Source organism: Calypte anna, chromosome 4B, assembly GCF_003957555.1.
Source record: "Calypte anna isolate BGI_N300 chromosome 4B, bCalAnn1_v1.p, whole genome shotgun sequence".
NCBI classification, from domain to species: Eukaryota; Metazoa; Chordata; class Aves; order Apodiformes; family Trochilidae; genus Calypte; species Calypte anna.
In genome coordinates, this window is record NC_044249.1 from 10,407,256 (window position 1) to 10,432,738 (window position 25,483).

General features: G+C 40.4%; 1 protein-coding gene across 1 annotated transcript in view; it reads right to left on the bottom strand.

The window, feature by feature from the left end:
* Positions 1-25,483, bottom strand: part of MAPK10 (mitogen-activated protein kinase 10) — a 107,076-nt gene that overhangs the window by 60,162 nt on the left and 21,431 nt on the right. Inside the window, exon 2 of the mRNA XM_030450457.1 lies at positions 9,414-9,482. Within this exon, the coding sequence (XP_030306317.1) occupies positions 9,414-9,476 (63 nt within the window). The 5' untranslated portion in view covers positions 9,477-9,482. The remainder of the gene's footprint in view (positions 1-9,413; positions 9,483-25,483) is intronic.

The following is a 25,483-nucleotide window of genomic DNA, read 5'->3' on the forward strand; positions in this document are numbered from 1 at the left end:
CTTACAAGAACTTGATCAATTAATTATTAATCTTGTTATTACATTTGCTTTGTTCACACTATTCTAAAAAAGATGTAATTAGATGGAGTACAAAATTCACAAGTGCTCGTTGGAGTTTTTTTGAGGGAATTTTGTTTTTATTATTTTTTTTCTAAAGTCCTCGTTTAACCTCTTCCAAACCCCAAATAACCAATACCCCAAATTTAACTAATACCAAAACCCCAGTAGCTTCAGAAATGGCTCTTACCTAATTCTGATTACACAAAAAGCAAAAGGACTGCCTTCAGTTTCCATCAATATCTACTCAAAACACAAAGTAAAGCACAATTTACATATTCTTCACTTGTCCTCCACATGTTCACTGAGCTTTAACTACTTCTAATTGCTTCTCTCGTATAGGCACAAATTTTGTTGCTCATTTGTCACTGTGGTATCACATGTTGCTTAGAAATCACCATGAGCCAATGTCTGCTTCATTCTTGGCCACACTTCTAAGAGATGAGCAATACATATCTGCACATCAAAACAACTAGTTCAAAATTACTCCTCATTCCCCCTATGCCTGAAAAATTCAACACTGGCACACAGGTAACATCCAACCCTGGTCATTGTAGCAAAGAAGGTAAGAATAAGAAGACTGATAAAGAAACAGAGAGTAGATTCTTCGAGAGTGAGTTTTCTCTGTAGACAGTAACTTAATCAGTGATACAGTTGGAAATACAACTAAAAATACAAGGAACATTTATGAGTACATGAGAAAGCTATGGTAAAGATGTTTGGGAACATTTTGTTCAGGCAGAGCTCCAGAGGTAGAAAGCTAGCAAAGCCAGGCTGTGGAATCGTGTCCAAAAGAATGTCACAGTTTGGGTTCAGCTGTTACCAACCAGGCCTCTGCTCACTCATCCCTCCAAGGTGAGACATGGAGGAGAAAGTCCACCCAAAGACTCCTTAGCAGAGACAAGACAGGGAGATTTATGTTATGTTATGATGCCAGACAGACTGAGCTTTGGGAGAAAAAAATATTAATTTCATCTGTCAGAGCAGGGTAAAAAGAAAACACGATCAGATCTTAAAATACCTTCCCTCATCCCTCCCTTCTTCCTGGGCCTAAATTCTTTCACTGCTGCCTCCCCCTCAGTGTTGCAAGGTGACAGGGAGTAGGGGTTCAGGGTCAGTTCTCCACAAGGTGTTTCTACCGCTCCTTCCTCCTCAGGGGAGGACTCCTCACATTCTGCCCCCGATCCAACACGGGGTCCCTCTGACAGCAGAGAGTCCTTCAGGAACCCCTGGGACATGAGTCCCTCCCATGGGCTGCAGTCCCTCAGGAACTGCCCCAGCCTGGGCTGCCCAGAGTCACAGCTGCTGCGGGAACAGTCACCTCCTCTGCCACGGGCTCCTCCAGGGCTGTAGATCCACATCTGATCCATTATGAGCCTTCATGGACTGTAGATCCATGTCTACTCCACTGTGCTCCTCCATGGTCTGCAGGGGAACAGCTGGCATCACATCACAGGCTTCAGGAAAATCTCTGCTCAGCCACCTCCTCCCTCTCCTTCCTCACGGACCTTGGTATTTCTGCTCCAGCATTGCTCTCACATCCTCCTCCTCCTCTCCTCTGCCCTGCAGGTCTTGCAGTTTTGTTTTCCCTTCTTGAATATGTTACATCCAGCTTCCAGAACTAGCAGATACCAGGGTGGTTGAAATTCCACAGCAGGATGAGAGCCTGTGAGCATAATGCCTCCTGTAGCAGGTGGCATAGTAATGCTTCATCAATAGGTTCCTCTTGAGTAGGAGGTCTGTAGTATACCCCAACCACAAAGCTCACATTGTTGCCTTCATTTTCAGTTCCTACCCATAAGCTTTCAACTTGCTTGTGGCTGTTCTTTAGGGACATCTCCTCACATTCAGTCAATTTCTTAACATAGAGGGCAACACCTCCACCCCTCCTTCCCCTCCTGAACAGCTTATATCCAACAGCCACCCTCCAGCTGTAGGGTTCATCCCACCAGGTTTCAGTAATAGCCACTGTGCCATAACCTTCCAAGGTTGTCGGAATGAGACCGTGCGGATAGTGGCAGCAGTACCAGCAGCGGGAAGAGCTGATCCTTTTAACGACCGAGACAGACTGAGATGGGAGCAGTCTTCCCGGAGAAAGAGAACACGAAGCAGAGCTGGAAGACCCCAGAACAGGCAGGAATTCTGTCTGGGAGGTAGGAGGCTGGTGTGGCGGGGGCTGTGTTTCAGAGAAGGCAGACAGCACAGACTGCGACAGCCACAGCACAGCACCGCCACTGCAGAGCATGGTGCCAGCTGGGCCTGCATGAGGAAGCAGCAGCAGCAACAACCAAGGTAAACCCGGGGTGAGGGCTCTGAGACCTCTTGAGAACTGCCAGCTCGGCCCAGTAGCCATGGTGTCTGCCCGGCAGAAAAAGACCACGCTCCCACCACCCACCAAAATGGATGTGGGTATGCAGAGGGTGCCCCCATGAAAGGAGGTGGCAGCCCATGCCACAGACTGTTGGGAAAGCCACAGCCTTTTCATGGCAAAGCGGAGAGCACTGACCATGGCTGTGCCCGATGTGAGCAAGTTGGTGACCTGCTGCAAGTTGGTGACAGCTGAAGAATGAAGTGATGGAGCTCAGAGAGGAGGTAAGCAAATTGAGGAGTATCAGGGAGAGTGAGAGGGAAATACATAAGTGTTTTCAAAGCCTGCTCTCCACTAAAACAGCTCAGGAGGCAAGAAATCCTTATTATCCCAGCAAGCTTCCCAGCCCTCCCAGCGTAACTTACAGGAGCAGGGACAATGGGAACAGGTCCCAGACCGACATGACAAACATGTTCCCTTAAGAACCTCACTGCCTTCAGTGCCCCTGCTGAACAGGTACAGGGCCCTGCAGGAGGAAATGGCAGACAGCACTGAGGATACCTCACACAGGCCAAAAGTGAGCAAAAATGGCTTCTACAGGTATATAAACCAGAAGAGGAAGGTTAAAGAAAAGTGTACCCCGCTGATGAGACACACTGGTGAACTGGTGACAACATTTGAGGAGAAGGCTGACATTCTCAACAATTTTTTTGCCTCAGTCTTCACTGGCAACCCCTCTGCTCATGGCTCTTTTATTGATGGTTGACAAGATGGAGACCAGAGAGGCAAAGTCCCCCACTCTGTAGAAACAAGTAGAGACAAGGTTCATGACCATCTGAGGAAACTGAAGATATACAAGTCCATGGGACCTGATGAGATACATCCAAGAGTCCTGAGGGAACTGGCAGACGAAGTTGCCAAGCCACTCTCCATGATATTTGAAAAGTCTTGGCAGTCAGGTAAAGTCCCTGGTGACTGGAAGAAAGGAAACACCATACCCATTTTTTAAAAGGGTATTAAGGAGGACCCTGGAACTGTTGTGATGTCAGCCGCACCTCTGTGCCTGGGAATATCATGGAATAGATCCTTCTAGAAGACATGCCAGGGAATATCATGGAATAAATCCTTCTAGAAGACATGCCAAGGATTCAATTCAAGACAGCCAGCATGGCTTTACCAGAGGCAAATCCTGCCTGACCAACCTAGTGGGTTTCTACAATGGAGTGACTGTGTCAGTTGACAAGGGAAAAGCAGTGGATGTCAACTATCTGGACTTCTGCAAGGCCTTTAACACAGTCCCCCACAGCATCCTTCTCTCTAACTTGGAGAGATATGGGTTTGATAAGTGGACTGTTCAGTGAATGAAGAACTGGCTGGCTGGTCGCATCCAGACAGTAGTGATCAATGGCTCAAAGTCCAGAGGGTGACAAGTGGTGTCCCTCAGGGATCTGTACTGGGACCAGTGTTTAATATTTTCATTCAGGATGTTGACAGTGGCATTGAAAGCACCATCAGTAAGTTTGCTGATGATACCAAGCTGGGTGGTGCAGTTGATATGCCAGAGGGATGGGATGCCATCCAGAGGGACCTGGACAAGCTGGAGAAGTGAGCCTAGGTGAATCTCATGAGGTTCAACAAGGCCAAGAGCAAGGTCCAGCACCTGAGTAACATGAGACAGGCTGGGGTAGGACACGCTGGAGAGCAGAAATGTGGAAAAAGACATGGGAGTTTTAGTGGATCAAAAGCTGGACATGAGCCACCAGTGTGCAATTGCAGACCAGAAGGTCAACCACAGCCAGGGCTGCATGAAAAGAAGTGTGGCCAACAGATTGAGAGGAGATTCTGCCACAGGCAAAAGGCATATTTACCCATCTTATGTTACTGAGTGTTTCTCAGGAAGGGCTTTTCTTTTTTCCTCTAAATTGGAAATCCTTTAAGATTCTATTCCTGCTGAATTAGCATTTCATCATACAGAACCAGACTACTCCACGACAAAAGTTCTGTGTCAAGAGAAACTAAGTATATGTCACTGGACTTCCACAAGGCAAACTTTGGCCTCCTCAATCAACTGTTAAGAGAAATCCCATGGGACAGGGTGTTAGAAGATAAAGGGGCTCAAGATAGCTGGTCAATATTCAAGGACCACTATTTGCAAGCACAGGATCAGAGCGTCCCTATGGTTAGGAAATCTAGTAAGGGAGCTAGGAGACCAGCATGGTTAAAAAAGGAACTGCTGGGAAAACTTAAGTGGAAAAGGAAAATCTACAGATCATGGAAGGGGGGGCTGGTCACTTGGGAGGAATATAGGACTGTTGTCAGAGGATGTAGGGAAGCAATTAGGAAAGCTAAGGCCTCCTTGGAACTTAACCTTGCAAGTCAGGTTAAGGATAATAGAAAGGGCTTTTTCAAATACATAGCTAACAAAACTAACACTAGAGGCAATATTGGCCCACTAAGGAATGAGCTGGGAGCCCTGGTGACAGAGGATATAAAGAAGGCAGAGGTGCTGAATGCCTTCTTTGCCTCTGTCTTTACTCCTGCGGGGTTTCCGCATGAGCCCCAGATTCATTTAGCCCCAGAAGTAGTCGAGATAGATGAGGAGTTAGACATAGTAGATGAGGATTGGGTTAGGGATCAGCTGAGTAATCTGGACATCCATAAGTCGATGGGTCCGGATGGAATGCATCCAAGGGTGCTGAGGGAGCTGGCGGAGGTCATTGCTAGGCCACTCTCCATCATCTTCAGTAAGTCATGGGTAACAGGAGAGGTGCCTGAGGACTGGAGGATAGCAAATGTCACTCCAGTCTACAAGAAGGGCAAGAAGGAGGACCCGGGTAACTATAGACCGGTCAGCCTCACCTCCATCCCTGGAAAGGTGATGGAACAACTTGTTCTTGTCACTATCTCCAGGCATATCAAGGACATGGGAGTCATCAAGAGCAGTCAGCATGGTTTTATCAAGGGTAAATCATGTTTGACTAACCTCATAGCCTTCTATGAGGAAATTACTAGGTGGATAGATGATGGAAGAGCAGTAGATGTGGTTTATCTTGATTTCAGTAAAGCATTTGACACCGTCTCTCACAGCATCCTTGTAGATAAGTTGATCAAATATGGGTTTGGTGATCAGGTAGTGAGGTGGATCAGGAACTGGTTGAAAGGAAGGAGTCAGAGAGTTGTAGTCAATGGGGCAGAATCTGGTTGGAGGTGTGTGACTAGTGGAGTCCCTCAGGGGTCGGTGCTGGGACCGGTGTTGTTTAATATCTTCATCAACGACTTGGATGAGGGTATAGAATGTACCCTCAGCAAGTTTGCTGATGACACTAAGCTGGGAGGAGTGGCTGACACACCAGAGGGCTGTGCTGCCATTCAGAGAGACTTGGACAGGCTGGAGAGTTGGGCAGGGAGAAACATGATGAGATTCAACAAGGGGAAGTGTAGAGTCTTGCATTTGGGGAAGAACAACAAGATGTCCCAGTATAGGTTGGGGGCTGACCTGCTGGAGAGCAGTGTAGGTGAAAGAGACCTGGGGGTCCTGGTTGACAGGAGGATGACCATGAGCCAGCAGTGTGCCCTTGTGGCCAAGAAGGCCAATGGCATCCTGGGGTGCATTAGAAAGGGTGTGGTTAGTAGGACAAGAGAGGTTCTCCTCCCCCTCTATTCTGCATTGGTGAGGCCGCACCTGGAGTATTGTGTCCAGTTCTGGGCCCCTCAGTTCAAGAAGGACAGGGAAGTGCTTGAAAGAGTCCAGCGCAGAGCTACTAAGATGATTAAGGGAGTGGAACATCTCCCTTATGAGGAAAGGCTGAGGGAGCTGGGTCTCTTTAGTTTGGAGAAAAGGAGACTGAGGGGTGACCTCATCAATGTTTTCAAATATGTAAGGGGTGAGTGTCAGGGAGATGGAGTTAGGCTCTTCTCAGTAGTTACCAGTGATAGGACAAGGGGTAATGGGTGTAAATTGGAGCATAGGAGGTTCAAGTTGAATATTCGAAAAAATTTTTTTACTGTAAGGGTGACAGAGCCCTGGAACAGGCTGCCCAGGGGGGTCGTGGAGTCTCCTTCACTGGAGACATTCAAAACCCGTCTGGACACGTTCCTATGTGATGTACTCTAGGTGGCCCTGCTCTGGCAGGGGGGGTTGGACTAGATGATCTTTCGAGGTCCCTTCCAGCCCCTAGGATTCTGTGATTCTGTGATTCTGTGATTCTTTCATAGAACAAAAAGCTCTGCCGTTTAGGCCATGAGACAGAAATTGCCACAGAATACTTATAGCAATATATTTATAACAAAATATATATTTATATAACAAAATATATTTTAAAATCCTTATAACAGTATTAACACTCACCGGCGTACTCTTAAATATTGTGCCTTTATTCAAAACATTTTCACACAACTGTATTTTGTAGAAAGTCCCCAGTGGTGCACAAATTCCAAATGGGACCAGGACTTCTATCCTACATGGTAAGCAGGAGACACAAAATCGCAGTGGTCTATTGGATAAAGTGTATATTCTAGTACACCATCATTAGAGGATCTCATCTTAAGAGGACAGAACAGGATCGAACTGTACCACACTAACTTTTTCTAATACCTGTTGCATGCTTATATGGTAAAAGTAGTTTTTACATTTGCTGAACCACATGAAAAAATTACTGAGTTGAATTATGCTCACTCTAAACTAGATCTTTGTAGTTACTTGTCTAGACACTGCTTGTAACTTGTCCATTGTAACCACAGTTACTTGTCAGTTGTAGACACCTTGGGATCTGGGTATCAGTATCTACCTCTTGCTGATGATAAGTATTCTGTTGTTAGATCATCCATCATCTTTTTAACAGTAGTTCCTGAATTTCTTAGATTGAGCAGACAGAAGTTTCCCAAAGGTATAAATGAACTTGGAGCAGAAGGATTACTAGCAAATCACAGGTCATTTGATTTCCACATTAGCATTATGAATAATCATGGAATAAACAATATTAATACCTGGCCGTTGTTGAATCTAATAAAGATTTGGATGTTTGGACCAAATATCAGCAGGATACTCAAATAACCCATATCCCTTCCTATACAATACAAATGAACAGCATCCATGACAGCTAAGGTCCTAGTGGAACAAAACAATTTAGAGACTGTTCTTGTACCTAATGATAACTATGTGCTTAATTCTTATTTGGATCAGGAGTATCTCTATGGAAAAAATGAATTAACATGAAGCTTGAACCAGCTTTTATGCTCAGGAGAATAAATCTGAACATCTGAAGACCCTGAAAAGTTATTAATGCAATAAACACTCAAAGGATGGAATCCTGTTTCCTGCAATGTCAGGATGGTATCTCTTATATGTATTTATTGGATGACTCCTCTTTGATACCTGCTGCAGACTTCAAACATTAGTCAGTTTCATTCAGTGATAAAAACACTTTATGTTTGGTTCCGTATGAGCCCCCATTCACCTTTTATTAAGTTAAGGTAACACCAAAGGAACAATTACAGTGGCATCTTTGCACTAAATCAAGAATGCAGAGTGTAGGGACAGAAAGCACTGGCTACACATAGTCATGCACTGATTGATGCCAAAACAAAGAAGCATAGAACATAAAAGGAAGTGATTAAGAGTACCTTTCCTCTGCACATGTAAAATAGAAATGTTTCTGTACTGCTCTGCTGTTTCCTAAGTAAAAGGGAGAGGAACATTGGCAAGCAGAGCCATGCAGAAAGCGGTATTCTGCACAGGGGAAGTAACTTTGTCATCAATATCATCTTTTTCATACAACCCGAGGAATGTTGGCATGTGAATTCTGTCAAAAAATTACAAAAACATTTCTTTGCTCAAAAACAGTGTAAGAATGAAGCCAGTTAGATAAACATGCATATGAAGAACAGATCAAAATAGGACAAGGAACACAGTTGAATGGATTATCAAACTGAATAGCCAAGATTCATCCTAGAACGGATGATTTATTAAGTGTGGGGCCAACTTTCTCAGCAGAACAAATATTTAGTACTTCTGAGTTAATAGGCACAAAACCAACCATCACTGTTTTGTGTTAAATGCTTATATACAAGTCTATCACTTTCACTCACTTGGACCCCATAAGTAATACACAAGGAAGAAACACAGTGTTTACCACTGTTCCATTTCTAATAATTCAACATTGTTCTCAACCGCAAAAATGAAACATGTCCCACATGATCATTAGATTTCTGGTGCCTAATCCCAAGAAATAATAATAATTAAAAATAAATAAATAAATAAATATGAAGAGACAGAATTCAAACACAAAACACTGTTCAGAAATGAACAAAAAAGTTATATTTAATTCATGATGGAAAAATACAATCACAGACTTGTGACTCATTTGTATGTTAGCTAACTCAATCTAACGAACAGACAAAAAAAATAAAACAGACAAATCAATACAATACACTTTTTTCTTCGTATCATAAAGTTTGTTTAAGCCTTGTGGACTTCCAAGCATCATAACCAAACAATTTCAAGGGTAATTTAGAAATACAGTCGCCTATAGTGCTGTCTCATGACTCCAAAACTTGCATAGCACATGCTGTTCAACTGGAGACAAGACAAATCCCAGAATTTTAATTACCCTCCCTTCACTTCTAGTAAAGGTAAGAAAAGGGTTAGAAGATTGTAGTGACAGACAAAAGCTAAGACAAAATAGTCGTAATTTGAATACTTCTATGTACATACAGTTATGTTGTTTGATTAATCACTAAGTCTATTGGAAATACAGACATTTTTACTTTTTGCAAACTGTGCTATTTTTTTACCTCAATTAAATCTCAGAACATTCCCTAACATTTTAGCAAAGCAAAATTCCAAATCGTTAGGAGCAAACAACAAAATCAATTGAAAAGTTATTTTTTGTGATGCATTCTTTTATTTTTTTATATTTACTCTCATTTTTAGAATCAGTTACTTGCAGTAGGCTGCTGAAATTCAGGTCTGTTTTTTATTTTTACTATGGCATGAACTGCAAAAATGAAGTATATACTGTACCTTGTTTTACCTGTAAGGAACACACACCTGACAAAAGGCAATCTTCACATCCAGAGTAGGTTCACAATAATAGAAGAAATGGCGGCTCATAAATACCTGCAATTAATGGAAAGTAAATATAGGAATATCGTATGCTTGCTGATCTGCAAGTACAATGCAGCTCTATCTACATTTGGATTGTGAATACCTTGAGTTGCTACCCAGCTCATATACAACAGAAAGCAGTTAGGACACTCAAATGTAAATGGGCTTTAAATTCTTTCAGATGCTTGCCCACATTATGTCCTCAAGTATTAATCAGTTACAACTGCAAAGTTTTAGAGTAAATGATGCTATTACTTAAAAGTTTATCATTCCACTTGTTTATTCCTACATCAACAAAAATAGAAATTGAGTCAATAAAGTTCTAAACAACGTGGGAATGGGAGACAGGTTTTACTCTGAGGAGGAAAAGAAAACAAGTCCTCAGTTGAAAATTAATAGGAAAGATATAGAAATGGAAAGACTTGTTATATTACTATATAAATTCATGGCACAACCATTTCATGGATATTACATTTATTTCTGGTTCTCATCTTAACATCTTATGCCTAGAAATTTACAGAAATGGGTGGTATGGTTCCAAAGCACTTTGCTGTGGATGTCAGAAGTCAATGTATGTCCTAGTACGATTAGGCAAATTCACGTAAGCCTGCTGAAGGCTATTAACCTCAGAAATATCTTCTCTGACTCAAGACAACCCTGAGCCACATTCTGCCACTATTTGCTCACCCTATGTTCAGATTCTTTCACAGCTAAGGGAGCCATACACTAGACTAGACAGACCTCCCTGTATACCCTATTACAGCTTAATTTTAACTTAACACCACAGTGCCACACTCAGCTCTAACCAATCCTTTCCAAGCTGCATTCTAGAATGGGACATCAATAAAAAAACCCAAACCAATAATGCTACCAGGTTGAAGAAGGTAGCTATGTCATAGGACTTTGGAGCACATTGATTTTTCCACATGACTCCACTTCAAAAAAAAGCAAACTTTTATCAGTAGAATTAAGAATCGGCAACTTCTAAGTAGAAAGACATCAATTATATAGATCTTCATGTTTTCTTTTAAATGTAAGCTGATTGCAAAGACTTAAAACTAAAAAAACCTCACAATCATCACTCCATTACAATATAGCCACAATTCTGAAACACTTTGTGCTTCCTTCCAGCACTTGTCTTCAGTAAGAACAATTAACTCACTTCAGGTGTGAATGCCAATAAACAGAACTTAATGTGGAGTGACTTCATCTCAAGCAAACTGATCAGTTCTTAAGAAACTACAAGAAGGCATTCACCAATACCTGCCAACTTCAATAAATCACAGGTTCCTATGTGTTTGATTTTTAATGCATTACAGATTCTGTGTGCTCTTTTGCTTTCATAACAGGATCATTCATTCAAAATCATTTGTGTGAGATGAAGTTACTCACCTCGTCTTATTTATGAAGATAAGTGCTGTAAGGAGGCACAAATTACATTACAGTGTCTCAGATTGCTGTGTCATTGCCCAGTGAGTGGGTACCAGGGCCTCACATTCCACAGAGAATTTATATTAAAATGCAAAGGAGAAATAAATTAATTGAATTAAAACAAACAACTTTTAACATTAGTCATACAGGCAGTGATTTCTGGAAGCCAGCAGATAATTACAGTCTCACAATTCAGGTGCAGACATCATGAAAACCTCTTAGCTGGATGTGCTATGGTTGTTACAATATTCAATGACTAAACTGTTACTAGTGATAACGTAACACATTCAAGACAGAGTCCAATAGTGGAAAGTAAGGAAGAGAAGGCAAATGGGCAAATTTGGTTCCTCACTGAATTTGCTGTGAGGGTTAACTGCAGACATACTTTCTATAATATATTCATTGCAAGTCATATACAGCTCCTCAGCTTTCCACAAGATGACTCTGACTAACAATAATCACCCTGGGCAGAGTGATAGACTAGTGAATTTTATGAACTGAAATACATGTTACTATTTATTATGTTGCCTTTGTATGCAGTTGCTGCTTATAAAATAATAGAAGTATGACATATTTTAAAGGCGGAGATCAATAGTCATATTCTGCTGTATATGTGTTACATCAAATGAATCACTACAGAGCTAAGATCCTCCAATTATACACCAGGAATGAGAATACTGTTCTGTGACACAGACTTTATATCCAGGCCAAAACAGATTTAAGTTCATGTTTTACATAGTGTGTGTCCTGGGATATTGAATTCATACAAGATTCCCTTTAGTGCTCTGAAAGCAATGCCACATGTATGCAACTTCTAATTTTTTCACACAGAAAATGCATTCACACTCAGCTGTGTAAATACACTTGATCATACCTCCTCTGGTGGCAGCTGACACTGCTTCACATTGAAGAAATGTTGGTATAATGCAACTAAAAGAACTAGCATGATGCTGAGATCACTGTGTCACAATATAAAATAGTTATTAAAAAAGAAGCTACTGACAAAGGCATCACTCACTAGGGAGCTAAGCTTTAGGTGAGAGTATAAGCATTCAATATTTTTTCACCCTGCTTCTGATGCTTTACCTTTCCAATCTTGAGTGAAATCACCCAGGGTGGGAAGTACTGAGAAAATGTTAAGTGCTGATACAACAAAATACCTTACAATAACCCAGGCTGACATCCAGCTGGGAAGCTAGAAACTGCAATACCATCAGGGAGAAAACACCCCAATTGGACTTCAAATTTCATCAGGATCAAGACATCTGTATGCCAGAACCCAGAAAAACATACACGTTTCAGCAGGAAATACATGATCTACTTTCAGGCAAGACAAAACTAGGAGGGGCTAAAATAGTAGGGAGAAAGTAGACAAGAAGACAAGAGTAAGAAAAATCCTCAAAAACCTCTGAGATGTCCAGTGGCACAGGCCCCAAGTGAACTGTTGCCTGAGACTGCAAAGATACCACTGAGCCTTGGCCTCTACATGGCCTTCTGCTTTGCCATCCTCCTCTCCACTCCTTCTCCCTTAACCACAGCTACTCTTCCAAACAGAAGGTGGGCACGACATGCACCAGTTTCATGGATGAGCTGAGCCCTTTCCCATCAGTGCTGCTGCCAAACCTGTATTTTCTGGGCAAGGAATGGCTCTATTTAATAATGATTATCTTTGTCTTCAGGGATCAGGAGGATTATCTCATGGTTATTCAAAGAGTTCTTTGAAGACTGAAAGGATTAAATCCATACTATCAGTGCATCTACAGACAGCAGAGCGGAAACTGCAAAACGACAGTGGACAAAGCAGACAAGAAAACCAGTAGTAACAACAGTTCTCAAAGATTTTCTCCAGCAGTAAATCTTTCTGCTAGCTTTTTGACTTCCTTCCTCACCCTCAAAGCTTTAAGATGTTGGTACCTAGTGAATGTCTTGGCAAGTTGGCAACCAGTCTTTGGGCCAAGGTGAGCCTTGTTTTCCTTCCCAGACAGTACTATTGTTCACATAATTGGCTTCTTGATCATGACTGGGGAGCCTGTGTTTGCCTTAGGCCCAACAAATGCAAACTTTGAGCCTGAGTGGCCTGCATTGTTGCTGTACGGGTGCAAGGGTAGTGTAAGTACTTGTACCTACCATGCTGCCTCCAAACTCTTCCCCATCTGACACTTAACAAGCTCTCTTTTCTTGACAAAGCATTACAGTTTCTTTTCAGAAATTATCTCCAGGACAGTTTCTCATCCCTGTGTCTCCTAAGGAGCAGGCAAATCCCTCATGCTCAGTGGATATTGCCTTGGCCTGTCCAAACATATTTAAAAAAATTGTGACAGTTTGAAAGACAAATATGGAACTTCAGGAAGGCTCCAGGCACCATTTAAATTCAGAGAGAGGAGGGAATTAGCTGCCCTGCTGCAACATTGCTTTCTTCATCACAGCATACACAAGCAGAAGACTTCACCTCACACCACAGCAAAATCATCTCTGTCAAGTACCCTGATCCACGGTTGAAACAAAGTTTTTGATTAGAGAAGCACTGCAGGTTTTTGACATGTATGTAAATCAGCATTGCTGCAGTTGAAATTAATCAAGTGCCAAACCAGTCCCCATGCTGTTCTCACCACCTTTCACATTCCCGAGGCTGTAATCAGAGCTATTTAAATGTTCTACAAGGCAGCATATTAGAAACAACTTCAAACCCCAATTTAAAAAATAAACCAGTGTGAAAAGGAAATAAGATTAAGAAGTATGAGCTCAAATTTCAACAGAAATCACATGACAGATGAAGAAATTACATCACTAGATTTAAATCTGGCACATTATGGCTGCAAACTGGAAGGTTTTAACAGAATCACAGGACATCCCCCAATAATATCCTATACTCTATTCCCAGTCCATCAAGCCTGATGATCCCAATAATAAGGGGAAACTATATATATATTCATATCAAGAACCAAATGCAGTGTTTCTGCTTATTTGATATTACCATCGGAATACACCACAATAGGTATGCTGAATGTGCTACCCTCACATACTTGTGCTACCAAGGAGTAATTAAAGGATATTTAAATAAATCCTCTTTATTTACTACTATTACATATAATAAATATAGGTATTTAATTAATTTAATGAGTTAAGCATAACTACTTAAATAAATAAAGGGTACTTATTGCTGCCTCATTATCCTGAACACACGAAATAATGAAGACCTGACTAAAATTGGATAACATGAGAAAGTGAACCAGGAGAGAATGGTAATTTCTGATTCCCATACGCACACAGTCGTGTTCACAGAATTGAAGTAGTACTGGAATTTGACTTAGAGGTAAAACTTCACAGTAAGATATGCAGGTAAATAGGTCAGGTATAGAGAATACAGCCTACCTCACAAACACACTGTCCAGGCTTAGAGCTATCAAGAAAATGTCAAATTCATTCAATGTATTTTCAAAGGTTCATTGACTGGTTAAATCAAAACAAAGTGTGGCTCTAACATTCACAGATATTTTTCATAAATGAAGGCTTTGGTCACAATCAGTTCTCCCTCACGAGGAGCAGACTACAAACTATAGTTACAAACAACAAGCCACAGAACACCTTTTGAACATGTTTCTTTTCCTGAAGTGATCCTCCTCCTATTGCTTTGCCAGCATTTCTGCAGTACACTCATCACAGTGCATTATGAACATTTCATGCATGTCCATAGGTCATGCATGATTCTATGATTCTATGATTCTATGATTCTATGATTCTATGCATGTAACATCTCCGTAGGTCACTTCTTTGGCAAGGACCTTCCATTTTACTAAGCTTGTTTTCATCAATAATTAGGTGGCCCCAGATGCCTTATCAGGAGGGACAGGACAGTCTGTCCTATCACTTTGTCCAGGTGACACACTTGTAATGGTTCTGAGGTTTTTCCTGGGGAGACCTGCAAATCTGGGCACCACTGCTCAAAAATGTAGCCTGCCAAAGTTTCATCTCTGTCACAGTGGAAAACAGCTGTCAAAGGAGTTACAGACATGCAGGGTTAAGGAAGCCTGGGTCAGTTGGTACCCCAAGTCCCTGAGCTGGGACAGCCAGCTCATTTTGGGACCATTTGTTCCAGTTTTCCAGGCCCTAAATCAAAGCAGCACATGAGCAAGGGACACTGAGTGATCCATTTTCTCTCTAGCTGTTTTCTTTCAAATCCCCTGCAGCTTCTCTAACATCTTTTACATGCTGGTATACTCTGTTGGATTACAAAAGCCTAGAGGTGACTACCCTGCATTGGAATAGTCAATGACTGCAATATCCTGCTCATATTCATGTGGCAAATATTTTTTTATCCGTGGACTTGGGTACAGTGAATAGTCCGAAGGGCAAACAACCAAGCAATACACTATTCCTTAATGTATCACTATACAAGATTAAGGGATCCATCAAAAATATGTAGCTATATTTCACTACTTAGCAATTCCATTAATTCAGAGACCTATTTCAGAACAATTACTCTCTCCTTCACTTCTTCAGGGATATTTTCATTTAAGAGAGGGTACTCTCTTTAAATCAGCCTTTTGAAAACGTGAAGTTTTATTTTATTACTTGCCTCTGTCCCATTTCAAATATGTATTATAACTGTAGCTCCTTTTTTCTCTGTATGAACCAGATAATGTCTGAAATCTGCTCAATGAGGATTATGCTGCTTTACTGTAAGCAGAAATTCCTACCTAAAATATACACTGAAAGGAAAATAATTCATATTTGTAGACTACTATTCCCAGATCACTGCAGAACAACCCAGTCAGTCAGTCACAGAAGGGTGGGTGCCAAGCAACCATTCTTCAAAGACATCCATTTGTCCTATTGTAGAACATAATTTCTCCCAGATTAACAGACATATACTACCACTGAAATAATTTTCCTAGATTGCAGAAAGGGCTTTAGGTCTGGACTGATTTTATTACTTCAGTGAAATTTATAAATTAAACCCACTTCATTGCTTCATACTTGAAGAACTGGTGATGTTTGCTCTCTCACCATTTGAAGGTGAAACTAAGAACATAGTGAAATGTTTGGGGTTTTGAAGGATTGAGTTTTTGATAGGCAGAATTTACCTGTAGTGCTTGAATGGTCAGAGAAGAACGTAAAAACTTTTTCTAAACTATCCAGTATGTGATGTTCAATAGTTATCTGCCATGAAAAACATTAAACCATGACGTAAAAAAGACATCTCTGTGGATGTAGTTTATGAATCTGTACATTGAAGGATGTACAAATGAAATTCACAGCATCAGCAATAATGAATTGGATCTTTAAAAAGCTCGTCAAGGCAAGATGGATGTCTCCAATTCTCAGTCAGAAAGAGACATTAAAGCAGCCACATTTCCATTTCCAAGAAATTCCAGTGGATTCATACCTAGTCCTGGCTGCATTTCAATGACTATAAAATAAAATTCAATTAATATAAAAATAAAACAACTTGTACACTACACATGAAACTCCACAGTAGGAGGACTTCCATGACTAAGAATGGAAGAAAAATTCTGAAGCAGAACTTTTCAAAGACATGCAGAGTCAGCAGAGCACAGTAGCAGCTGTCTCTGCTGACAGGACAGTAACTGAATTTGCAGTAAAATCTGCTTAGAGTTGGAAGGGGAGGAGAAAAGGAGAAAAGGAGAAAAGGAATGTAGCCACCACAGGTCCACAAAATTTAGCACAAGGCTTTCCTGGACAAATTTCAAAGCTGGAGGACAATTTTAAAAGCAAACACCATCAGTACAGAGCACAGTTTTTGTGATTATAAATAATCCTTGGCAACAGAGGATGTTTTAGTCATTTGCATAGTCTATATAATAGTGCAGCCCTTAGAACTTCAGGTGTGTGCTACCCTCAGAAGGATATGAGCCAGTGTCCAGCACAACCAGCCTTTGATCCCTTTCCTATCACTACTATCGCTAGTGCTGGCGACTCTTTTTGTGATAACAGTAGAGTCCAATGGCATTGCTCTTTTCAAAGCTTCAGATTAATAATTTTAACTTTAATTTAAAAGAAGTTTCTGCTTCTAAGAGTTGCAAAAAGAAAATAGGGAACATGCTCCACAGCCTGAAAAGATGAAAAACAAGAACACATGAAGATTCTCCATTTAAAAACAAATTAACCCAGTATTTTTTTCAGATTACATCTGTGATTCCCCAGTGTTATGGTTTAAAGGTCCCATGTCTAATTTTATGGTACTAATACAAAAAAAGTGTTTAGGACCCTGGAGATGCCAGGGTGGAGCTGAACAGAGCCCCCCTGATTTTGTGCCATACTGTGTAAAAGCCAGGAACCTGGCCCCCTTCCTGCTCCATTCCTTGCTGCTTCCCTGTTTGGAGATCTTGGAGAGAGGCTCCTGTTTTATCATGACCTCCCCACGTGCTCTGCAGGACCTGAATTCCTTGGGTGGTGGGATGAACCTTGGACCCCCAATTCTGTTCTCTTGGCTTTTGGTTTTCTCTGACCACTAAACTGAGACAGAATATTTGGACTGTCGTCATTTAGTTCCAGCTGGCAACAAAATACCATGCAGTAGCTCACTCCTTTCTGCACTGTTTGATGGAGAGGAGAAAATCCAAGTAAAATCTCATGAGTGGAGACAAGGACAGGGAGGGATCACTCACCAGTTATAGTCACTGACAAAATAGACCTAACTTGGGGAAAAAATCAATTTAAGCTGTCACCAATTAAAGCAGAGGAGGACAAAGAGAAAACAAGACCAGTCCTCAATACCTTGCCCCACCACTTTCTCCCGGGCCCAAATTACTTTGCCCCTGATTTCCCTACCTTCTCCATCTCAGTGGAGCAGGGGGACAGGCAATGAGGCAATGAGGTTGGCAGTCAGTTTTTCACATGCTGTCTCTCCTGCTCCTTCCTCCTCAGAGAGAAGGATTCCTCAACAGCCTTCCCCTACTCCAATGTGGGGTCCCTCTCAATGGAGAGAGCCCTACACGAACCCTTCCAACACGAGGTGCAGTCCAGTCCCTCAGGAACAGACTGCTCCAGCCTGGGCTGCCCACAGAGTCACAGTCTGCTTCAGGAACAGTCACCTCCCATGGCTCAGGGTCCTCCATGGATGCAGGTCCACATCTGCTCCACCGTGGTTCTTCATGGGCTGCAGGGGAACCTCTGCTTAAGCACCTCTTCCCTCTCCTGCTCTGATGTTGCTCTCCCCTTCTTCTCTGTCCTGAGAGGTCTTACAGCAACTCATTTCCCCATTCTTGATATTAATTGCAGAGGCATATCCACTGTTGCTGATGGGCTTGACCTTGTGTCCTGGTTTGGGCCAGGATAAAGGTGATTTTCTGTTTTGTACTTTTACTTTTAGCTAAGTCTCTTGTAAGTAGTTGCACTGCTGAAATTAACAGCAAGTTTCTCAGACAGTGTGTGTTTCTAGGATTGATAACACTTGATGTTTATAGTTACTGCTAGAGACTGGTATGCAGAGCCAAGGACACTGCTCAGCTCTGAGGAAAACATTTTACCGTCCAGGAGGATACAGAGGTTCCACCTGAGCCCTCCTTTGGGGAGGAACAGACAAGATAGATGCCAGAACTGACCAAACAGAGTATTCCATCCCATATACGTCACACTCAGTATAAATTTGAGGCATCACGAGGGCCGAGCCAGATCTTTTCCTGATTTCCTGCTTCCCTTCCTTCACCCGGCATCCTGGAAGGATCCTGTCCGTTCATCTGCCTGTGGTCCTGATCCGTGCCAGCCCATATCTGTGTGTTCCTGCCTCCGGTTCCCAACTGCTGCCGACTCCAGGAGTCCAGCCTGGACTTTCCCAGGGCTGCCCTACAGCCTCGGTGGTGACGTGAGAGTTACTGGGGAGAGGGGGGAGGAATGTGGTTTCCATTTTCCTGTATATTTGTATATATTTAGTAATTTTACCTATTTATCATTACTGTTTCATTAAAGTTGTGTAGTTTAGTTTCCAACCCATAAGTCTCTCTCCCTTATTCTCTCTCCTTTCTCTATCAAGGAGAGAGAGATTAATAGAGAGCGTCTGTTATTCGGTTTAATCGCCGGGCCAGTGTTAAACCGTGACACCTTGGACAGAGGAGAGTCTGGATTATGGAGCCAGGGAGCAGCTCCTCACTGAAGGCACCCTTCTGGACCCTCTTTCCTACCAAAACCCCACCACACAGACCCAACATACCTAAGCTCACAAAAAGAGTGTACTACCTGTCCGTGAAAGACATAAAGCATTAAGTAAGAAAAATTCATAATCACATTGTCTTGAATAACTGTCCACATGCAACACAAACAGAAAGAGCAACATACAGCAGAAACAGAAGACAATCCTATAAATGAAGTTGCAGAGCTGATGATACCACATTCTAGGATAACAGTGAATTTACTATGAAACACCTGATAGAGTTGCTGCATGTAAAAAAAAAAGCCACAATAACCTTGCTTCTTTGTCAAATGTAAAGTTATCTCCTGTATTCTATGCAATATGCACCATAAATTCTAAGAATAAGTCATGTAAAGATCAGTTCAGATTGGCAGGTGTCCATGAATATACTAACACACAGCAGCCCTCACAAGCATGAGCCTCAGTCACCTAAATAAATCTATGTAATTGTGGTAATTGTATACCATTTAATGTTTGATTTTATCAAGCTTATGTGAAATGCTGTTCAGCACTGATTTTCAGCCAGCATATGTTCAGAGCGCTCTGAGAATGAATATCCAGAAGATACTGATGTCTTTGCAAGAGAGATTGATACCCAGTTATTACCAGTTACAGACGAGGAAGATTAAAAATTATTGCCTTAGAGCAATAATTACACAACTGTTACCTGAAGCAAAGTACAGAGACACCACAATCTCTGAAAGGACATTGCTCTTGGCAACATGGAGACATTAAGTTGAAAAATGTATATATATTTACCAGAAATTCTCACTTCTTTACATACGCTGCAAAACCAAGTATAACTTTTGAGTTCTGTAGGCAAGCTAAAACAATGACTGTAATTTGCTCAATGACCCTTCCATAAATAAATGTATTTCAAAACACACTTTGCAAAGTCATTAAGGTACGCAGAAAGAATTCAGTTAACATTTTTCTTAGATTCAAAGTGAGAGCTATTTTAATACCTTTCTTGGATTTTAGTTCAGGTACATCTCTGCATACTGCTACATCACTCATGCTAGAATTGCATCTACACCTATTCCACCTCTAGAGTAGAAAGAAGTACATCAAATAGCAAGACACTTTAAAGCTTTTCTAACAGAGTGCAAGCACTGATCTTTGTCCTTTATCTTTCTGTAATTTCAGATATGCACATTCTTGATGCATGCGAGCTCATCACAAAGTTCAAAACAAAACAAAAAACATCCCTTCATTAAAACACTGGCTGCACAATGCCATTACTACAATTACATGTTTCACATAGGAGGATGGAAGTTAAGTGACAGATGAATAAGAATATGAGAACCTACTCCCTTGAAAAGGAAAAGGTTTGATAGCTTGGACCTTAACTCTATTTTGTACTGGACCTGGATACTAAATCCAAATTATTTCAGCTCTTGGTGGGAACACAAACCCATATTATGAATCCAGTTTCTAAAGTTAGATCTCACACTACGTGTTGCAATACTGAAAGCTTCAGTTCCAAAATAGGTTTAGCATTCTCACATTAAACTATTAGTGAGTTCAGAGTCTGTGGCTTCAGTTGAAGTACACAGAACACACAAGTTCTGAACAAACCATCTTGGACACTGCTAATAAAATAGCCACTGTTGTATGCAGACGGAAAGCAACACCTTGGTTTCAACCCATTTTTGCTGCACTTCATAGCAAAATCTATACTGCTGCAACTCCACTCTTAAGACAGCTACATGTGCACTATAATCTTGCAATGACTGTGGCGTTGATAAACATTTAACAAAAACTAAATAGAGCCAGTTCTTTACATCATGAAGTCAACCTAAAGCATAGATATACTTCAAAATAATTTGGTTTTACCGTTACTTCATGAATGGATAGCTAGTTTACATAATTGGAAATTGTGTTAAAAATAGGAAAAGATAAATACTAAGATAGTAACTACTAAAAATAAAAGAAAAAACACAGGCAAAGTATGATGTACACATAACAATGTACCTACACATTTGGAAAATTAAGTGGTATCTGCAATGACTTAGAAGGAGAAGAAAATGAGGAAAAAAAATCAGGATTTTAATATTTTACTCTAAATACCAAAAAGGTTGTTTAGTCAATAGAAATAGACAGTAAAGCTGCAAAGTTACAACATTAAGCACTGCCTAATGAGATAAAATATTTTCATGATCAAAGCACTTGATGGAATCTGTATGGATACAAATGTACCTATATAAGAAATTATTTATATTCTATCAAAACCAAAAGATACTCTAAACACACGTCAAGACAACTGAGTCTAATAGAAAGAAAAAACTGTAATTAAATATTTACAAAGGGAAGCAGTAGAAATACGAGGCCAGTCCAACTCATCTCAAGATACCCAAAAGAAATATGCTGTACAATTACTTCATGTTTTAATTGAGGCTACAGTTTAACATGCTTAGTAAAGGAAGTACAAAATGTGTCACCATGAAACTCTATTTTCAAACAAATAAACAAAAGCCAGAGGTAGTAAACAAAGCACAAAAAATTAACATTCATAGTCTCAGCCTGAAGAAGACACCCATCTCCCAAAAGGTGTTCACACTCAGCAAGAACAAGCTATCAGTGGGGCAAAGACAAGATGAATCTTCCTGTACAGTCAGATACTGACAGCAATTATTGACTCCCATTTCTTCAATATCAGTGGCATCTTGGTTTTGGATTGCATTTTTTATATTAAGTCAATATTTCTTCATCTAATACCAGAGAACCTTTCTATGACTGATATAAATGTTTCAACCTTTGGAATAACTTTTTGTGCCAGTTCAGTAGCTTAGTTGCTGATTATACAACACATTCACAACTTCAGAAAATGACTGCAGGTCACAGTTTTTCTGGTACTTAGTGTATTCAATAGATAGCTTTCTACTGATTTCTCTGGGCTTTTAACTATTTATTTAAATGGTGCTTTACTATGCAATAAAGAACTCATATTTACAGCATCAAACTAGTACCATTCAATTATTGATTTACAGTCCAGATTCAGCACAGTAGTTAGTCTAGAGAGTTCTACTTACCTGATGGATGTTTTTACAGCCTTTGCATAAGGAATCCAAACTGAAAATTGTTTAACAGTTAAGCTGAATTTTAAGCTAAAGCATCCTTAGTCCATTAGCTCTCTACTCCCTTCCAGCTGGTATTATGTGTATAAGAACATCTTGTAATTTTAAGAGAAAGTTATCACCATTTAAAATGTTCAAGACCAGCCAGCTACATTTTAGTCAAAGCTGTATAATACAAAGCCAAAGAAATTAGAAACTTCTAGTTATTAACCTCTTAACATAAGTGTGACAATACTGACTGAGTTGCAGCACTAGGTCACTGCTAGTTAACTGCCAAAGCAGCACACAGTAATGGGCAACATTATTTAACCCAGGCACTCACAGTTCATCTTGTGATACAGTGAATAGATGGGGACTGAGTCCTACTGCTGTGGGAGCAGCTGGCACACTTCTCTGGGCAGCAAGAGCAATGGCAAAGCCACTTGGTGAGTCTCTGTCCTCCTTCACTGTATGCTGCTGCCCAAAGCTAACACATTTTTAGGGTGAACTGTTATTGGTGAACTGAATTATTATTATTATTATTATTATTATTATTATTATTATTATACATGCCTTGTTTTTTCCATTGGGGTTCCAGAGTTTTAAAAAACTGTAAACATGACCAAGAGCAGATGCTGTACCAAATGAGTATGAAAAAGCACAGCAACTATGTAAATGAAATAATAAGAAGCAGCATCATATCCAGATGCCTTTGCCATCCTCAAAACAAGACACTAAGTTAGATTCACCAAGATTTTTGCTTCTTGACAACTGAAGCAAAGCCCAGTCCACATTGCTCACCCAGCATCTCTAAAGAACCCTCCACCACAAACCACACACAAGTCACACAAAAAGGTCTGCCACTGATGAGTGAAAACTTGCATTTCTAAGCCACTTCCACAATCTTGAAGGAGAATTGCTTAAGATTTTATTTACTAACTTGAGAGGATACTATAAAAGCTGTTCCAGGGTTCACACTATCCAATACAGTTAAAATAGTAGCTCGGCCTCTTGGTGCCAAGGTCTGCATGAAGCATAGGTAGAGAAATATGAATGAACAATAGTGGTCCTAAAGTTCTGACTCCTCTTCAACTCTTTGAAAAGTTATTTTGCATAAGAAAAGTAGCAAAATATTTTGAAAGTGAAGTATCAAAGTGTAATTACTGGCTTATAGTTCATTTAGCTTGGGCCGTAATTCTTGTCCCTGAGTTCATTTCACTGTCCATTTTTTGTCTTTTTCTTGTAATCTTGTAATGTGGTTACTCTACCTCTTTGTGATCCATGCTAACACATGAATACTGACTGATTTGGGGGATGCTTATGCAGGTATACTGTGACCTTGTACATACTAAACAAGATTTGATTCTTACAATTTGGAACAAGTGAAGCTTCAAACGCTATAAGAAGCAAAGCACTACAGAGCAATGTTGTATGTCCATACAGTTACAAAGAGTGCACCTTGAAGTCAGTATATGAAGTGCCTGAGAAATAACAACTTGCAATCAAAGTATGTTTGAAAGTTCTCTATATACATTCAAGAAAGAAAAAAAAACCCACACCAAAAATCACCTAAGCTACCTGTTCATCTGGCACAGCCAGAGTAGTTATGAAAAGACTCGTAAGGTTAAAGTAAATATTGTAGATATTACATTAGTAAAGAAATAATACAAATTGCTTCAAACATTACCAGAGGCCCATCCTACCACATTCAGCTGTGGCTGAATACAGTCTCCTGATTCACACTAACATAATGAAGGAACAGCCTGAAAGACAAGGCTGTTAACTTGTGATTTTGGAACTCTAAATTGATTTTAGCAACAAGTTCTATGGTAATGCTGAGCAAGTGAAGTATGATAGGTATGACAGGTTGGCTTAATCATATCCAGTTTCTTGATGCATCCTATTCCCACGACCCAATTATTCCCTGCACTGAAACTACACTGGCACAGCAATGAGCCTGAAATAATAAATGCAGCTGAGAACGGTGGTAATAGCAAAACCTGAAGTTCTAAGGCTGAAATCTGATTGTTTTCTTCAGCCAAGAACTTTATGTTAGATTGCACTCAGTAAGAAAAGGCAGGTCAGTCAGGAATTTAATCAGTTGACTTAGATACTATGCACCTCAGGTAAGTCAGTTACTTTTAGTCAGTTACTTTTTACATGGTTTTTTTTCATGGGTTTATCTTCCTGGACAAGAATCCATTCATAAGTGTTCTTGCAGCTGACATAATAACACAAAGATCCCTATGTATGCAACATTCAATAGGCAGTGTTTATTGTATTTGTAACCTGTTTTGTTTTGAAGTATGGAAAGATGCATTTTCACTGGCTTTAAAAAGAAAGCTTTCCAGTTCAGAAAGTACAGGTTACAGCAACTGAAGAGCATTCTGTCTCAGTAATTCCAGTTGGCTTCTCCATCAGTACCACATAACATGACAGCTTTCACAATGCATCACCTTCCTTATACATAAATGTTATCTTTTTGAAGTACTTCAAAATGTTTGGCACAGCTGCCAGTCTGGATAACAAGAACTGCTGGATTACAGACCACTTGATCTGAGCAGAATGCTGTTTGGCAGAATTCAACTACCCTTTTGCAAAAATCAAAGACAACAAGCAAAGTAATAGTCACAAGCACATTAATCATCTATCTTTGTACACATTTGTATTGTGATACATACAGCACTTAGGTGATAAAACCATAAGCATTAGCTATTAATGCTCTAACCTCACTATCACCAGTGGATTTGGGAGGCTCTGCCTGGTCCTAACCAATTTTAAGAGACAGCCAGAAATGAGTCATTGCAGACTATATTCATCACCCACACTGCCAACAGTATGATTTCTGGGACTGACTATAATGGCCCATTCTAATACCTACAATATATTCAGTTTGCCATCTAAAGCTACCTCTGGGTTAAATGGAGTTACTTAATTGTATGGATGTTAGCAATAAAATCTGTTATTCATTTGGATAACTAGATGTATTTCCCACCCAGTTTAAATTTAACAATACAACACAATACAGCAGTGGAACAAGATACTGCTATGGCACAGCACTATACACTGTCACAGCTTTCGGATCAAGTACTAAATGCTTTAGGATAGTTTAGTTACTCCTTCCTTGTAGCTGAAGGCAGGCATAGCTTTTCAAGGCAATTATTGCCTGAGTACTTCTTTGCAGAGCAGTCACATCCAAAAAAACAGGGTCTGTGCACCACAAGAGCTGTTCATCCGAAATGGCAGTAAGTAGTACAACAATAAAGAATAAACATGAAACAGACAGTGGCAATGACAGCTAGAAAACTGAAATATAAATGGTTTAAATCAACAATGAATTAGATTTTTAATTTTTTAATGCTTTACTATCATATTAT